The sequence below is a fragment of the Haliotis rubra genome, unplaced genomic scaffold (genome assembly GCF_003918875.1).
Source record: "Haliotis rubra isolate DU_JTF1 unplaced genomic scaffold, ASM391887v1 Scf979, whole genome shotgun sequence".
Classification (NCBI taxonomy): domain Eukaryota; kingdom Metazoa; phylum Mollusca; class Gastropoda; order Lepetellida; family Haliotidae; genus Haliotis; species Haliotis rubra.
The window spans coordinates 295,627-315,109 of NW_025767722.1; the positions used below are offsets into that span (position 1 = coordinate 295,627).

At 38.8% G+C, this 19,483-nt stretch overlaps 1 protein-coding gene across 3 annotated transcripts; it reads left to right on the forward strand.

Annotated features, from left to right (window-relative positions):
- Nucleotides 1–499: 499 nt before the first annotated feature.
- Nucleotides 500–19,255, forward strand: LOC124265426 (plasminogen-like). Of its 3 annotated transcripts, none has more exons than XM_046700218.1 (5): nucleotides 500–694; nucleotides 1,995–2,057; nucleotides 2,687–2,749; nucleotides 4,008–4,208; nucleotides 18,387–19,255. In XM_046700218.1, the coding sequence occupies exons 1-5, from the start codon at nucleotides 526–528 to the stop codon at nucleotides 18,668–18,670; spliced, it is 780 nt and encodes a 259-aa protein (XP_046556174.1). In that variant the 5' UTR covers nucleotides 500–525; the 3' UTR covers nucleotides 18,671–19,255. The 3 variants fall into 3 exon arrangements, with proteins under 3 accessions (XP_046556174.1, XP_046556173.1, XP_046556175.1); XM_046700217.1 differs by lacking the exon at nucleotides 18,387–19,255 and adding an exon at nucleotides 4,340–5,346; XM_046700219.1 differs by lacking the exons at nucleotides 500–694; nucleotides 1,995–2,057; nucleotides 2,687–2,749; nucleotides 4,008–4,208 and adding exons at nucleotides 14,476–14,701; nucleotides 16,814–16,876; nucleotides 18,024–18,230.
- Nucleotides 19,256–19,483: the final 228 nt, after the last annotated feature.

Genomic DNA, 19,483 nt, shown 5'->3' on the forward strand with positions numbered 1-19,483 from the left:
TTTTCGTCTTCTATAGAGACAAATGTACGTGTGTAGATATGCTATGGTAGTTATTTACAATCAAAAAGGTTAGGAATAACTTTAGTTATGAATACCAGATTGGGACCACCGACCTTTAACTGTGATCTCATTGTGTTGAAATGTAAGCCAATGAATGTCCAAGTGTGCGACAAGTACTAAACAATGGACAGACAAGTGGTAGACAGACAAGTGACAGACAAGTGGTAGACAAGTGTGTACATCATGAGGAGAAGGATACCAAAGACGGCCATGCTGATGACCTACTTTAGTTACATTGAAGGTACTCTTCATTTGGTATTGTTTGGCAGTTCAATGTTCAAGTAGCACTGGACGTGTAATGCAGCATATTAACACCACAAGAGTTACCCATCAAGCATATTCTTATGACACGAGCAGAGTATTTTGATTGACAGTAGAGTTACAGATATATATAACGGGGCTTCACGCCCAAGCACACATTCACTCGGATGACATACAGTCTGTGCAGTTAAAGGCTTTGTCACCATGGTGTTTCGACTTTGTCTTTGTGTAGTCTTGTTGTTTGCTTGTGGATATGCCAACAAATCCGGTGATTACTGTCGGGTTTTGGTCAACTACGACACATTTAAGACATCCGTAGACCAATTTCTGGCTTCCAGGGATGAAGCCTGTGCGAACAAGGACACGAGCAGTGGTGAGTATGTATTACATAGTCATCCAACGCACAATCTTCATACTTTTGTTGCCTGGTGTATGTTCTAGAATGTCAACCATTGGTTTGTCCAGACCTGTTTCTGTAAGTCCCCATAGTCCCTAGTATGGTGATGTACCTTCAACTGTTTTTTGTATATTGTAATGTCTTCTGTAGTTTAGATTTATTTCAAGTATTTTAAATTTACATACTAGTTTTATATATTTATAATTGTGATCACCTAATTGTTTTACAGTCATTTGTTGACAAGCTTTATAATTAACATGTATTAATGGCGAATTTAATCTGGTTTTAGTCACGATATGTCTGAAGTATTGCCCATGTGACTGTAAATCTTCACTCATTCACTCACTCACTCTCCCTGCCTGGCGCTCAGCATTAATGGGTACAACAAGGACTCGTCGGCTCGGAGTCAGTATAATGTGTCTGAGTGGGGTATTAATGCTTCACTGTGGCATGGTATCTCAGTGGGCTAGCACTATAAAACCAGCTTAAGTCTGGGCTAGTACAAGCAGCCGCACATACACATACACACGCATGCACGTCGTCATATGAGCGAAATATTCTCAAGCACGACGTAAAACCCATTTCACCTCACCTCAACACACTCACTCACTCCAGACCTGTTTACTCACCAATAAAATGCAATGGGACTGAGCGTTTCTCTTTTCGCAATTAGTTAAAACACACACAGGTAAATGACAATATTCATAGTACTTAATTCACCATGGTCCCTAGCTAGGATGGTGACCTACCTTCAGTTGGCGATGCTCATCCCGTTTTTATATTGTATTGTCCTAATTTCAAATCCTATTTTAGAGATTGGTGCTAATTTTAGTTTTAATTCTTGATACTATGATATTCTAGTTGCTTTTACTGTCCCTTGTCGACAGATACTTTAAAATGAACGCTTGTTTTCATCGCTATAAGGCTGTAATATTGCCGACGTGTCGTAAAAGTTTAACTCACTCACTCACTATTTAATTCACGTTATCAATGAGTTTATACATGTGGCTGGCTGGCTGGTTGGTTAACACATCTTTCATCTTTAACAACTATTTACTGTATTCTACTTGAACAGTTGTTTAGAAGTAGCTTTGATATCACCTAACAGTGTACCGTTTACTTAGTTGACTAGGAATCTATAACTCATAGAAACCCTACTCCACGTTAGTGAGTTTAGTTTTACGCCGCACTCAGCAATATTGCAGCTATATTGCGGCGGTCTGTAAATAATAATAAATTTGTTTAATAATTATTGCATTGCAAATTGTATTTTCAGAAAGCAAAGCAACAAGTCTAAAAACGACGGACAAGCGTGTCATTGACCTTGAGAAACAAATCGGTACGTCATCCTTTCGCAAATAGCATTATGTTGTTCTTTGCTACTGGTCTAAGGTCGTCAGTGGTGTAGTGGATAGAATTGGAACACAGACCAATCAGACCAATAACCTGACTCGGTGGGGTATCGCCATAGACTGGAACTAAACATAACTACGCCTTTAGTTTTAAAAGGAACTATATTATTCTGCGCTTTCGTTCTTGCAATTGCACAAAGGGTAGAACATGATCATGAACGATGACTTTCTGGTGGCGTAGGTCTTCCAAGTTGTAATTAACAATGTTGCGTTGTGTTCTGGCGTGAGATGTGATACCACATATACCCGCACGTTCTAATTCTATATTGTGATTTGCACCATATGATACGGTGTGTTTTTAGGTGAACAATTGACTTGCTGTTACATGTGTTTTTGCCGGGAGCCATCGGTAGGGCAGCATACCTTGTCCTTTGTGTGAATGCAGAATATCACAGTGTTATCATATTTGGTAGTGACTCACAAAAACATACAAATCATATACGCAGAATCGAAGAATTTCCTGTTAGCAAATATTTCAAAAGATGAAAGATATATGTTTTAGTTTATTAATCCCAATCAAGTGTCCATACATGTAAACGAACGTTTTCGGTTACAGAGAAGCTGTTAAATGACAACGAGAACAAAGAGGCTCGTCTCGGTTACATGGAGACAAAACTAGGTAATGCTTCTTTAATTCAATTAAAACAGACTTACCTACACAAATCCTCTGAAATACTTACATGACGCGAATGGGGATAATGGTTAAGGGGGGGGGGACTGGAAAGGCTGCTGGGGGGGTGGAGGTACGGGAGAAACAGGGAGCACAGTCGTGTTATTGTATAGCCCTGTGACTGGAGTAATGCTTGGGAATGCCCTGAATACATCTGACAAATGTTCCAATAATCCTAATTTTAGCTTCTGACACACGAGGTAACATCCTGTAAGGTTTTCATAATCAGAGTTTGTTAAACGTAGCTACAATATTAAATTGTACTGTAGAAAAAAGAATGTGCAGATGTGCAAAGGCCGCTTTTGATCGAGTCGGAGGACACAATAGAAAATACAGTAAATTAGGGTTATAGCGAACTCATTACCCTAGTTCCTTGTACGTATTTCGACTAATCCATACTGCAAGAGGCCGGAAAGAACGGTTTTTATATCCATCAATTCTTTATAAGCTTGATATTTATAAACGCAGTTTACTTTATTAGCGATTGCAGTCACCTAACTACTGATTCTGGCCCCGATTTCTCGAAACAAACTTGAGTCTGAGTTTTGACTTGAGTCAAGAGTTTTTACTCAGATTTGAGAAAATGCAGAAAAATGCATTTTCCAGAATGAACTGAAATCGATATTAAACTCAAACATAGACAATTTGAGTTTGGAGGATAAATTGCTTAAGTGGTTTTGGCTTTTTTTATTTTAAAAAAGCAGTTGAGTTAAAAATTTAGCTGTTTAAATTTGTCAAACTCAGTTTGAAATTTGAGTAAAAACTTAAATCTGTTTCGATAAATCAGGGCCTGATCACATAACCAAAACCACAGTGATGTTTTTCCACAGGAAGGTTTATATTCCTTACCACACACAGCTCTAAAATTTTGTAACTACTTGAAGAACAGTCACAGACGCTTTATTCCTAGGACTTTGCAATAGCAAGGGATTTACACTGACAGTAAACATGATGTGAACGACCATATCATGCAAGAATACTTGAAAGAAATTGGCCTGTATTGGACCTTTGGAATATGCATTTGAAACAGTTAATATATATGTTTTAATTTGGTGTGAAGTTACTATTAACGGAGCTGTCCAGGATGTTAAAGAGAAGTAAAAGTAACTATCATCAGCAATCGGTACTGATATCGATTATGGGAAGATATCCTATATCAAAAGGTGCCTACACTTTCGTAATGATTTTATGTATATTTGTTTTACAGCTAACCAGACGTCAGAGCTGAGTGTAGATTGTGGTTCTCCAAGTACACTAGAAGGCACAGACGTTGTCTTCAGTCGAACAGATCTTCTGGCCCAGTACAGATGCAAGAAGGGGTTGGTGAACATACACCCTGGTCAACAGACAATGAGTTTTTGTCAGAAAGACGGGAACTGGACGATGGTCAACGTGAAGTGTGTCAACCGTAAGGGTGCAACTTATTCAATGTAAAAAATAAAAACGTTTTGAATTGATTATTTCCCCAGATGCATCGATTTGCCTTGCCCAGTTGATAGGTATGTCTCTATTTATCAACTATTTCCTGTTCCTTGACAGTCTCTGGCTGCTGGACAGCACCTGCTAGGAAATCGTTATACACCGGAACTCGATCAACAACCTTAACCGGCAAGGTCTGTCAGCGATGGGATTTTCAGACGCCACACAGTCACACTTATAAGGAAGACGCGAAGTACTGGATCCCAGGATTCGACACACCCCAAACTGTGACAGGCTCTGCTAACTATTGCCGTGACCCATCTCGTGCCGGATTTTTATGGTGTCACACAATGGACCGAAATTCACGCTGGGAAAAGTGTGATGTACCTAAGTGTAACATCTAGAGTTGATTTGGTTACAAATACGAAACTTGCTCATTTGATTTCTGTTCTAGTCCACTCTCCTACCAACGGAAGCAGTTTTGTCTATACTTTCAGGTCCATCAGACCAGTATTCAAGCTCTTTAGTTTCCCATCTTCTTCTCCTCTAGGGTTTCAGCAATGTGACCTTCCACATTGAGGTAATAAAGCGTTATATAACCTGAAAACTGTTTAACGGGATGTGTAAACCCTCTCACTCTACCTTTTATGGCAATGCTTACTTTGAGAAAAGTAAATGCTTTATTATCCCATGAGAAATTTGGTTGAAAGTACTAAGAGGCATTACAGGTGAGAACAGTTGTTGTCAAACAAATGTCAGCTGGGATTACACGTGAGATCACTATTACTGAACCACTGCAACCTGGCCTTTACTAAACAGTTGCGTTAAACATCCCCAGTCTCTCTTTTATTGGTAATGCTTACTTCATATAAGATTAGTTAATGCTTTATGATCCCATGGGAGATTAAGGTGACAGCAGGTCCTCTTTCCTCTATGGTCGTTGCTCACAGTATCAATCACTGGATTGTGTAGTTCAGCTCGATTGTTCACAGACCTCCGTTGTATAGCTAATTCATAAACAAATAAATACATGCGTGTTAAGTGATGATGTCACATATACTGTGATGGAAAGACTGTAAGTCAATCTCTGCTTGATTGTCATAAATGAATAAAGAGTATCGAAAGATGGTAATCTTGACAATTAATGTGTTCATTATTGACATAAATTCTGTTTTTACTTTTGTTAGAAAATTTTGATTCCCCATTCGCCATTCCCTTGCTTCTTCCTTGGACTGCGAGATAGACGCCTAACCAGAAATTGCACGGTTCTATCCGTAGCTGTAACCGACAGTTGGTGGTTCTTTCCGTCGCTGTAACCGTCTGCTGGTAAGTAGACCTCTACCCAGATTCCCGACCGTGTAATCCCCTCGCTGCCTCCGTGGGCTTGCAGATTGCCCTGTGTACAGTGATTGCACGGTCGGAGGTTCTATCCCCTCGCTGCAACCGTCTTCTGGCAGATAGACATCTACCCAGAGACTCAATAGAAGGCGGTTCTTATACCTTCACTTCCTTCGTGAGCTGTCAGATAGACGTCTGTCCAGAGATTGGAATTTCGATGGTTCAATACCCAAGCTACCACAGTTGGCTGTTGGACAGACGTCTGTGCAGAGAGACGGAGGTCGCTGGTTCGATCCACTAGCTGCCTCCTTGGGCTTGCAGACATCTGCCCTGTGAACGGAAGGTCGATCGGTCGATCCCAGAAAGTATTGTACAAATAGAATTTAATATGCAAGTTATTGTTACCCCATCTAGAGATGCTTCTAAGGGCATGCAACATGGACAAGTCTGATGGTGTAGGTTAAATCGCCACACGATGGAGTCTCCATGATAATTAGATGATATACATGTATCTCAGAGGACCAACACCATAAACCCACTATGCGCCCAGGCTATTCCAACCACCACCAACACATGTGCCTGCACCCATATTCACCCACATTTGATTGCTCCAAGTGCTAAAGGTTTCTGTTTTCCACAAATCCCAGTCGATATAATATTGATGTGCCACTTGTATTTCTTCACTGACCACACAGGTCTTTAGTGCTGCTCATTTCTTTTACATATTTTCTTTTATAGTCTTTTATAGTTCTATCAATTATTGTCCTGCTGAGAGGATACGTAAGTCCACACACATTCAAAGTAACTTGAAACTCTCGACTATTTTTAATCGTAGAATATGTGTTTTTTTAAATGTATGGCTAGATTTCTTTACGCTGCTAACGGCTGAAGGGATGGTGTAAATCCAGCTAGGGTTCATGCAGGTAGCAAATGGAACCCCATGGTCCCTAGTATGGTGATCTGCCTTCAGTCGTTGGCAATCTACAACCTGTTTTATTATTGTATTGTCACTCACTCATTCCAATATTTTAGATTTAATTACTAGTTTTAAATGGATATCTGTGATACACTAGTAGTTTTACTGTGAAGTTCTAACTTTATTGATCTTTAATACAATTATAAACTGTTCTCGGCACGATATGGCTGAAATATTGCCGATGTGACGATACATATTAACTCACTCACTCACAATAGTTCTATCAAAAGTAAATGTAAACCTCTAACCGTCAACAAGCAGCACGGAGCAGGACAAATTTAGTTTGGATTTGTCACAAAATGAAAATGTATTGCTTCTGGTCACTCATAGTGGGAACATTAAGAAACACATCCACGTATCATGTATGCATTTTAGAAAAAACCCGCCATACTGTACATTTATCGAAAACTGTAATTCACAAACCATAGACGTCTTCTGTTGATAACCTGATACCCTGAAAGTACAATTCCTCTTTTTCTCACTTATCACATATTGATAATTGTCACATACTAGAGGAAACACAAACCTCAAATTAAAAGTAAATACACTCTATTAACTAAACCTGCCTTGCTAACATACTCATTCTCTTCTCACATACACCCACATCAACAGTCAAAATATCACAACATTACAAACGTCTTTTTATAGAAACACAGTTTGTATGATTATAGCATATACATCATATGGAATATTCAAAACAAATTCAAAGAGAGCACAAATTAATAGTATACTGGACACAATCACTGAAGATGTCACCACATTTTAGTCATTTGTTACGGTTAAGAAACTACTGAGATAAACGATTCGTGAGTCCCCAATAAACCAGTATAATAAAACACAGCCGAAACTATAATATTCACGTGTGTTATGAATACACATGGTTGCAATGAATGACAGCACAGACTTCTAATACAATACTATTGGATGACAAATCAAAAAGTATTGATATTCCCAGTAAAACGGATGTACTGATTGAAGATTGTTGAAAGCTGTGGAAAGTTCAATGAAGTCGAGTGAGAGGTCTTGAAACGTCGATGTTAGCAGACAAATGAGCTTAAATGTAAAGTCGTGCCCCCAATACATCTTAACAACCCTTATATATCTATTTTAGCGCATGCTTCCTTTGTCTTCGACCATACTATAACCATCCGATGTGGCGGTTACAACCCGGACGGAACTACTTTCTCAAATGAAAAGAACAATTTCGACTATAATTACTTTTTATTACTTTTTAATGACAACAGACACTGAAATCGCGACGTGATCGTCCGTCACACTTTGCGAGACTGCGGGCGTGGTAGTGGTAGCTACGTCGACACTGGAGTCAGCAGTTCGTCGTCTTTTAGGGAGTTCACCGCCACATTGGATCACGTTACAGTTCTTTCTCCTGAGCTGTACTAACTCGCCTGTACTCTCTCACAGCGGTACTCCGATGTCCCGTTGTTCTGGTGATTAGATGTTCATCAATGCCTGACTGAAAGAGTCGAGTGGCGCATGTGGCTCTGAGTGAGTGAGTGATTGCTGTAAAAACCTGCAATAAGACAATTTACATTATTGCTAGTCTAACAAAGTAAGGAATGAGGCTATATGTTCAACGCTTTTCAATACCGCCCCTTTGAACAGTCATACAGAAGCCTTGTCAATTTACGTTTACAGTACAAGGGCAGCCTCAATCAGAAATATGGTCACGCCATACTGTGAAACCAAAAACCACCACATTCACATGTTTAATGAAAAGTTAAAAAGGTAAAATTCAAAGCCTGCTTGTTTACACATCTTGCCAACTGTCTGCTGCAGAGTGTGTTTTCCAACAGCCTGCTGCCTGTACCACTGATCATCTCTGGGCTTCACCAGTGGTCGCAAATACATGACACGGGAGTTGGTCGGACGCAGACTACAGTACTTCTGAATATCGCAACTACACACTTGTTACGATCGTCACTGGCGTATGCCCGAACACACTTTGGAGGAACACCAAAATCCTTAGGTCCACGCTGGTAACACTTACTAGTCTTCTCAGAATAAAGAAGAAATTCTCCAGTGTCATCCTTGTCAATTTCGAATTGGTCATCTGTAAGATTCCTGTGCTCATCGCCGCTTCTGAGAGCAAAATTTAATCCAATGAGGTACAGCATTGTATCCAAAAGAACCTGTGGTGACGAAACTCCCAAGATGCCCATAGCCCACATAGTTTTCTGTTGTTCATAGGAAATAACCTTAGCCTTTTTGGTACGAATTCCAATACCACGTTTCGATCCTTCTTTCATTACACTGTCCAATATATTTCGCAGTTCGAGAAAAACGTTATCCGACAGGAATTACAAATCCCGACCACACTTCGTCAAATGCATGTTCAATAACAGCACTAACTGCCGGAGAGTTTTTGGATTATATTCAGATCCATCGCTTTTGCGCACCTCGCATACAAAACGACACAGAGAGTAATTAAGTTCATCGTCGTTCAGATCCTCGAGTTTGTGAGCTATTAAACTCGAGTTTGTGAGCTATTAAACGCTGTCCGGATGTTTCCCCTCGTAAAATTCTCTGATTACGTGAATTTCTCCAAGTTTCAAAAATACCACAGGCCCAACGTAAATTCTGTTTGGTATTTTGAGGTACACTTGTCTCGCATAATCCTGCAATTTCAGAATCCATCAACGGTACAGAAAATCTTTCATGATCACTATGCGTCCCACTACCGCCGCCAAACACATTCTCACTCACGTGGACTTCTTACTTCACGTCACTAATATTGCTGTAATGTTGCTGAAGAAGATCCCTTTCCTCCGCAGTTTCCAGTGCTGTGCATAGAATTTCATCATCTTCAGAGTTTTCACTTATTGTCAAAAACTCACACTGTGAAGCTGGAATCAACGTATCGTCGCTGTCGGTCCCACTCATACCTGCTGCGTAATGAAGAGACATGTGCGTGGCGACCATGTGTTTGTAAAGGTGAGATTTCCGAAAAGCACGTGCTTTACGTCCTCGGTTCATTAACCATCCTTGATGAGGGCCGGAATGAAACTCACTCACTCAGTTTCACTGCGCCATGCTCAGATTCAATTCACTTCCCGGGTACAAATTCTGGTACCTCCGCTGTTTTCTTGATGGAATATTGCTTATCGGTGTAGAACAGTACTCACCCATTCCATACTCTTTGCCAAAATAATTACATAGTATATGGTTTATTTATCCTCCAGAGTTGCGCCCATTTCTGGTGTTCCCCGCCGTGATATTGCTGAAATATTGCTAAAAGCGAAGGATGAGGACTATTTTTATGGATATACAACTTCTTTATTCTGCATAGGCGACGTTTCGACATTATTCTAATGTCGTTGTCAAGCAAGTCATGTGACTCTTATGATGGTATTGGAGCATCCTGGAGGTAAGTATCTTCTGTGGGAGCAGTAGTGTATTCATTGTAATCAATCAGTTTCCCAAAGAATATCAGTTTCTTGGTGTGTGTGTCAGCTTCAAGTGGTAGGAGACCCAGCAAGTCAAATCAAAAGAGTTTATTGTATTTAAGGTCTCCGGCCTACATACAAATATACATTTACAAATAATATACAATATACAGATAATATACAATACACACAATGAAGAGAACAAAATGACAGGCTATTGTCAAATTTCGTTTTAAATTGTTTAACAGTTCATTTCTTAGTCTCATACTATGTTTGATAAATAGTGACAGGTTAAGAATATCATTATCATTTTGACAAGACATTGATGATGTAAAAGCTAGAGCAGGTGGTTTTGACAAAAATTATTTGTCCAGCAAGCCAAGGCATACATCATTTCAGGTATGTCTGGGTAGATCATGGATGCACTTAACAACGTGTCTGAAGGCTCTTTCAAGAAGTGTATACTCTATCAGTTGGTGAAAACCACAACTCACATCTATGCAATGCCTTTGGGTTCGACACCGACTTCATCAATTTGAAGCATGGTAGGGGACTCGCACACTTGATATTGAAAACACTTGCAGATAAGAGTTGTGAACTTGCCTGTAAATTAGTACAAGTCATTGAATACATGGTGTCTGTTTGCGCTGTTGGTAACATGTTTCCTTAGATACAAAGGGTTCAAACATCGTAGGTTTGTAGCCTCTGTTTCTAAATGTTACAACTTGACTCTTTGAGGATGAGAATGTGAACTTCCAGTTTTTACTGTAGTTTTCAGCAATGCCTACTCGAACTCTGAGGTCACACATAATAGGACTAGCATGTGCGATGTCGTCAACTTCTTTATTACAATGAGTCTGACTATCCATAGAACTTGGTTTTCCTTCTCCTATGCAACTTCTAAAATGGCTCTCAAAGAAACCAATAAAAACATCTGTAGGAATATTAGGTATGTTTATACTTTGTTTTATACTTTATTTCATTCTCATTCCATAGCTCTACATAGTAAGCATAGTAACACTCAGTCTAACCTCTATTAATTGTCACACTGCATGCTTACAACACTCCTTGCTCCAGCTCTCAGTCAGTTCTATTGTTTCACTGATATGCCAAAGATATGTATAGGAGATATAGCCTCGCAGATTGAGCCCCTCCTTGGCGGATTCCTTGATAAACATAGAATGATCGTGATTCTAACTGAGAAGTGTACTGCAGGAGTGTCTTGAACAGACAGTTATGATGTGAAAAGCACTGAAACGTGCTATGTGATATCATGTTCGTGATGCGCAATAACTACGAATTAAGCCTGGATTACTATATGGTTTACTATATACACTATACACTATACACCATACTATATTACTTAGGGTTTACAATATACACTATACACTATACTATATTACTTAGGGTTTACTATATGGTTTACTATATACGCTATACTATATTACTTACGGTTTACTATATACACTTTATTACCCACGTGATCAACGTATGGGTAGCTGCATATTAATCTCGTACGTCACACGAGTGTCGTATCGCGTTGACCTGTGTCGTAACGACTTGACCTGAAATTCTAACGATTTGATTGGATAACCGATGACCTCTCAATTAGGTCACATTCTGACGTAACTATTTTTTCATTCATAACAAACACGTGAATTCATTCATTCTACAACTTAAATGCATTGTGGGAATGTAACATTGCGAACGTTGCCGTGTCGCTGTTTAATTGTGAGTCGAACTGAGACATTATATCTGTCGGAAAACATAAACGCAATGTTTCCACCGAATGAAGCAGCTGGAAACCAAGAAACGAGGTGCAGCGGAGTAGTTTACTGTAGGAGGCTGTACGAGGCGATGACAACTGACATGCATCGTGACGTCGGTTACCATGGCAGTGACGTCATTACGGGGTGACGTCATGCAAATATTGTACTACAGTACAAAACTCTTCCGCAACCTCTTTACGAAACCGGTTTCGGTTTGAAACCAAGAACAAAACAAAAATACACTATTTTGTCAATTTAAATGCATGTAAGACGTGGGTAATAAATAAAATACCACACTCGGTCTCATTACATACGAATTATACGAAACTCGTGACCTTCCTATGTTATCTCACCTCGCTTTCGCTCGGTCAGATACCATTGGAAGGACACTCGGTTCGTATAATTCGTATGTAATGAGACCTCGTATAGTATTCTCTATATACACTATACTATAGTACTTAGGGTTTACCATATGGTTTACGATATACACAATACTATATTACTTAGGGTTTACTATATGGTTTACTATATACACTATACACTATACTGTATTACTTAGGGTTTACTATAGGGTTTACTATATACACTATACTATATTACTTAGGGTGAACTATGTAGTTTACTATATACACTATACACTATACTATATTACTTAGGGTTTACTATAGGGTTTATTATATACACTATACACTATACTATATTACTTAGGGTTTACCATAAGGTTTACTATATACACTATACCCTATACTATATTACTTAGGGTTTACTATATGGTTTACTATATACACTATACACATTACTATATTACTTAGGGTTTACTATATGGTTTACTATATACACTATACACTATACTATATTACTTAGGGTTTACTATAGGGTTTATTATATACACAATGCTATATTACTTAGGGTCTACTATATGGTTTACTATATACACTATACACTGTACTATATTACTTAGGGTTTACTATATGGTTTACTGTATACACTGTACACTATACTATATTACATAGGGTTAACTATAGGGTTTTCCTATATACACTATACACTATATTACTTAGGGTTTACTATAGGATTTACTATATACACTATACACTATACTATATTACTTAGGGTTTACTATATGGTTTACTATATACACTATACACATTACTATATTACTTAGGGTTAACTATATGGTTTACTATATACACTATACTATATTACTTAGGGTTTACTATATGGTTTACTATATACACTATACACTATATTACTTAGGGTTTACTATATGGTTTACTATATACACTATACACTATACTATATTACTTAGGGTTTACTGCATTTTACTTAGGGGTTTTGAAAATTCCCTTTTGTACTGTTTTAGTCGATTTATGTACCGAGATGACACTAGCTAGCGAAAAGTTATTAACACATCTCTTTTATCTGTTATCTTATGCACTGCACTTAAAACAGTTTTTAGATGTAACTTTAGTCTCACATATTGGTGTACATCTTAGCCACTACATTATTATATGTCATTTTAAAACATCTGTTACGACGCGTTAGCTTCATTTATGACAATTAAAGTACATAATAAAAGTGAGGGAGGGAGTTTAGTTTTACGCCGCACTCAGCAATATTCCAGCTATATGGCGGCGGTCTGTAAATAATCTAGTCTGGACCAGACAATCCAGTGATCAACAGCATATATCCGCGCATTTGGGAACCGATGACATGTGTCAACCAAGTCAGCGAGCCTGACCACCCGATCCCGTTAGCCACCTCTTACGACAAGCATGGCTTACTGAAGATCAATTCTAACCCGGATCTTCACGGGTCATACTTAAATCAGAGTTGTGTAAAACATTATTTACTTCACCGAAAACGTGAACTGGATTGGTAAAACAAGAAAAACTTTAAGTGAGCTTACAAAAGAAAATATACAGTATATATACCTGCACAGTCATATTTTGCTCAAGATTGTAATGTTCCTACTTCAAAGATGTAATGGAAAAGTAAAATGGCATTATTACACAATTAACACTATAGTGTAAGAGTTTTTAGATAAATACAAGTGTGCGTAATCACACGTTGGAATTGATAATGAAGCTCTTATAAAGATAACATGACCTTTCTGAACTATTACATCTGTGTCTGTTTCACACGTTGCAACATGTCGTACAGAGGGTCGGTGTGCAGCATGCACTCAAACGCGTTCATACATGAACACGCCCAGACGCGCACACACGTTCGCAAATACACACATACAAAAACAAACTGACGAAATCACATAATCAGGATTCTTCCTCTTCAAGAGACACACATATGTACAGATATCCTATGGTAATTTTTCACTGTCACAATGCCCAGAAAGTACTTCAGCGATGACTTCTAGATTGGAACCACCGACCTTAAACTGTAATTGTAATTGTAAGCCAATGACTATACAAGTGTGCGACAAGTACTACACAATGGACAGACAAGTGGTAGACAAGTGGTAGACAGACAAGTGGTAGACAAGTAGTAGACAAGTGGTAGACAAGTGGTAGACAAGTGTGTGCATCATGAGGAGAAGGATACCAAAGACGGCCATGCTGATGACCTACTTTAGTTACATTGAAGGTTCTCTTCATTTGGTATTGTTTGGCAGTTCAATGTTCAAATAGCACTGGACGTGTAATGCAGCATATTAACACCACAAGAGTGACCATCCCATCAAGCATATTCCTATGACACGAGCAGAGTATTTTGATTGACATTAAGTTACAGATATATATAACGGGGCTTCACGCCCAATCACACATTCACTCGGATAACACAGTCTGTGCAGTTAAAGGCTTTGTCAGCATGGTGTTTCGACTTTGTCTTTGTGTAGTCTTGCTGTTTGCTTGTGGATATGCCAAAACATCAAGTGATTACTGTCGGGTTTTGGTCAACTACGACATATTTAAGACATCCGTAGACCAATTTCTGGCTTCCAGGGATGAAACCTGTGCGAACAAGGACATGAGCAGTGGTGAGTATGAAACGGTCGTTACCAAGTCATCCAGTTATCACCAACATCTGAAGGAATGATGTAAACCCAGCTAGGGCCCAGGCAGGTAGCAATGGTATTGTATGGTGACATACCTTCAGTTGTTGGCGACCTATAGCCCGGTTTTTATATTGCATTGTTCTGTATTGTAATAAATGTTTTAATGCTGACATGCTAGTTATAACTTCCTATCTGTGATAACCTAGATAGTTTACTGTCCTTTTTTGACAGATTTTACGAAATAATTGTTGTTTATTATTAAAGTTGTTTTAGTCAGGATAGGGCTGAAATATTGCCGATATGAGTTAAAATCTTAACTCACTCACTCACTCACTCACTCACTCACTCACTCATCCAGTTAGTTAAAGTACTGACGGAAATAGAAACGAAACTTTTTTTCACATTTATATCGACAATTTATGTAGTTAATATGTGAAAGTGTGAAATATCTGTTAAACTAAGTTCGGCCTAACTTCAGTCTCAGTGGTAGGGAGAAAGAAAACGTAAGAAAACGACTATACTGAGGAGAGATTAGTGCAGAAATGAGCAATGCGGTCCAAAGCGACTAAATTTAAACAGAACGTGGCTATATGCAAATTAGTGTGCGATGATATTGTATTACAAAGGACACTTTGTAAATGCCCATTGTGAAATTGGACCTAGCTTCATTACAAACGATAGCTGACGTAAAAATATTATATTTTTAATTTTGAAACTATTAAGGCTGTAACTACCATTGAGCCTCACTACCACTATAAATATCAAACAGACATGAGTGGTCGTCTCAAAAGCAAAACCAGGACGGGTGTTGCAGACGATGGGGAGGGGCTGGGGGATAGAGATACATGTATCAGCAAATATAAGATAATCCTTTAGGGGAATTAAACTGGGGAAGTAACAATTTACAAATAATATCCAGTCCTGTCTATCTTCGGATGGCCGTGTCACCTATATATTTTGAGACAATTAATACGATGACTGATTTAAGCTTTCTATTGGTATCATACTGTTTTACACATCTCAATATCAACTTTATGAAAGAAAGACAGGTTAGATGTTAATCAATATATGAGACATATTAAACACAAAATAAATAAAATATCTTTGAGATGACCCCTTGTGTCTGTAGGCAGCACATGCGTTTCATGCCATGTGAGTCGACGATCCGTCATCATACCTGTCTGAGCGACCTAATTGTCATCTATAGCCTGATCTATTGTTTTCAGCAGCTATTAGTATTTTTAACTAAGTTTTGCACGATTTAGACATGTGCTTTTTGCAATTGTGTAAATTTCAGGGATACAGAGTAGAAGCCTAAAGCATTATTTTCCGATAGTTATTTAATTCACGTTGTGAGTGCGTTGGTGTATATAGTTCATACATTTTACATTCTTTGATTGGCATTCTAGAAGTTGGGTACATGAAGAATGAGGACTATTTTTGTGGATATACAACTTCTTTATTCTGTATAGGTGCCGTTTCAACATAGATTCTAAAGTCGTTGTCAAGCAAGTGCTTATTCAGCATTTTACCTGTAAGCTCCTCTATATATTTAATATGTTAACTGTGAACACGTGTGCATATTTACTTCGTGCTGTCTGTGAGCTCTTATATATTTAATATATTTACTCAGTGAGCTTAAGACCCGTGAAGATCCGGGGTAGAATAGGTCTTCAGCAACCAATGTGCTTGCCATAAATGGCGACAATGCTTGTCGTAAGAGGCGACTAACGGGATCGGGTGGTCAGTTTCGCTGACTTGGTTGACACATGTCATCGGTTCCCAATTGCACAGATCGATGCTCATGCTGTTGATCACTGGATTGTCTGGTCCAGACTCGATTATTTACAGACCGCCGCCATATAGCTGGAATATTGTTGAGTGCGGCGTAAAACTAAACTCACTCACTCACTCACTCAGTGAGCTTAAGTTCATATACTATATATATGTCAGTATGCTCTCGTCTATTCCTGATAACTGATTTGAGAACAGGCTTAGCTGTTTATAGCATCACAAGGAACCATTTCTAATCCTGAATCACCAGTAATTATCAGGATTTTTATTGGTTTATTGCATTGCAAATTTTATTTTCAGAAAGCAAAGCAACATGCCTAACAACTACGGACAAGCGTGTTAATGACCTCGAGAACAAAGTCGGTACGTATCCTTTCTCAAATAGCATGTTGTTCGTTCCTTCTGGTCTAAGGTCGTCACCGTGACGTAGTGGATAGAGTGGAGGCACTGTTGTTCTGATCAATAGCCTGGACGGTAAGTCGGTACGGTATCGCCGTACCCTGGAACTAGAACATAATCACGTCTCAACTCTACAGTGAGTAAGTTAAAATCTTAAGTCACATCGGCAATATTTCAGCAAAATCGTGACTAAAAAACAGTTAGAATTTCATAATAAATGAAGGTAAATTACAAACCCTGTCAACGAAGGACAGTAAAACAACTAGTTTATGACAAATTTCAATTTAAAACTAGTAATGAACCCTGAAACATTTTAATTATAGATGACAACACAATACAAAAGCAGGCTGTAGATTGCCAACAACTGAAGATAGATCACCATAATAGAGACAGTATTACAAGGAGCCATTATCCTGCTCTTTTGTTCTTGCAGTCGCACAATGGGTAGAACATGACCTTGAACGATGTCGTTAATGCATCTCTAAATCAAATAATACAGACTTACCTAGATAATTCATGCTTACTAAGCATCTTAAATCTGATACTCACACTTTGCTAAGGATCACATAAATTCACAACTTTACTTAAACGTAGATTAATAATTTGAAATTGTATCCATTTAAAACTGGATAAAGAGTTTGTTAAAGGTACATACATTACTAACATGCACTGAGGTAAACAACAACAACAAAAAACAACGTGCAAATGAATAAATAACGCTTTGTTACAGCCCGAGGTTCACACACCCGTACAACGAGCATATGACCGCAGTTCGTTGTGGGTAGTTCTTGTATATCTTGTATAACCAACTGCATTCCCCTGATTGCCGAATGGTATCATTTTCTGACCACATGACCAAACACTTAGATTGCTAATCGCTATTATAGTCCTTGACATGAACACTTCTCAAAGTTTGAAGAAATAGTCCCCCACCCACTCACATGTTGTTGTTGAAGGCTATGTCCAGGACGTTGCAATGATGTAAACTATCATAATGTATTAACTATTATCAGTAATCGGTCCCACACAGTGTACTCATACTCAGTGTACTCATATCGATAATCGTAATCTTCGTAAATTCGTTATGTCTCTATGTGTACTTACTTTATAGCCAGCCTAATGCCGGAGCCGAGTGTAGATTGTGGTTCTCCAACTCCACTAGAAGGCACAGACGTTGTCTACAGTTCAACAGGTCTTCATGCCATTGCCAACTACAGATGCAAGGAGGGGTTCGTGAAAATCCACCCTGGTCAACAGACAATGAGCTTGTGTCAGAAAGACGGGTACTGGACGATGGTCAACGTGACGTGTGTCAACAGTAAGGATGCAAATTATTTCAATGTAAAAATGAAAACATCTTGAAGTACTTCCGCAATAAGAAGTAATAGCTATTCATTCACCTAAACGCATCAATTTGCCTTTCTCAGTTGATTGGTATGACTCTATTCATCAGCTATTTCATGTTTCTTGACAGTATCCAGCTGCTCGACGACACCTGCTGGGAGAGTGTTGTATAATGGAAATCGATCAACAACCATAACCGGCAAGGTCTGTCAGCGATGGGATTCTCAGTACCCACACACCCACACTAAAACTGAAGATGTGAAGTTCTGGATCCCAGGATTTGATACACCCCAAACTGTCACAGGATCTGCTAACTACTGCCGTGACCCAGATCGTATCGCTTTTTTATGGTGTTACACAACGGATCGAAATTCACGCTGGGAAAAGTGTGATGTCCCGAAGTGTAACATCTAGAGTTGATTTGGTTACAGTACAAAACTCACCCAGTTGATTTCTGTTCTCATCCACTATACTAACGTAGGCAGCTTTGTCTGTACTATCATGCCTACCAGCACTCCAGCTCTGGGGTTTCAGCAAAGTGGTTTAGATATTTGACCTGCATATTCAAGTCTTCGTTCCATATAGAGTGAGTGAGTTACAATTCAACGTCACCTCGGCAATATTTTAGCCATATTGTCCATATAGAGGTGACAGGCTGTGATATAACTGGAACACTGTTCAAAGTCTCGTCTGTACATTCCTTTCTCTCTTTAGTGATAATGCTTACTTTAATTCAGATTAGTTACTGCTTTATTATCCCATGGGAGATTAAGGCGATAACAGGTCCTCCTTCCTCTTTGGTCGTTGCTCACAGTATCAATCACTGGATATTCTAGTTCAGCTGAATTGTTCACAGGCCTATCATTTATAGTTAAATCATAAGCAAATAAGTTGCATGCAAATGAAGAGTTATAATATATGCTGTGATGGAAAGAGTGTTAGCCAATCTTTGTGAGATAAACACTAATGAATAAACACAATATCATATCTTTTGCAACATTATTGTGTTCAGTTATATATTGTTTTCACTTTTGTCAAAACTGGCAGAGTTCGATTGTTCCATCCCCATGCTGCCAAAATAGGCTGGGAGATAGATGTCTGCCCAGAGAGCTGAATGTTGGCGGTTCCATCACCGACTGTGTAATCCCTGCCTCCGTGAGCTGGCAGATAGACGTCATTCCAAAGACTGGAAGTTCGATGGTTCGATCCCCTTGTCTCCTCCATGGG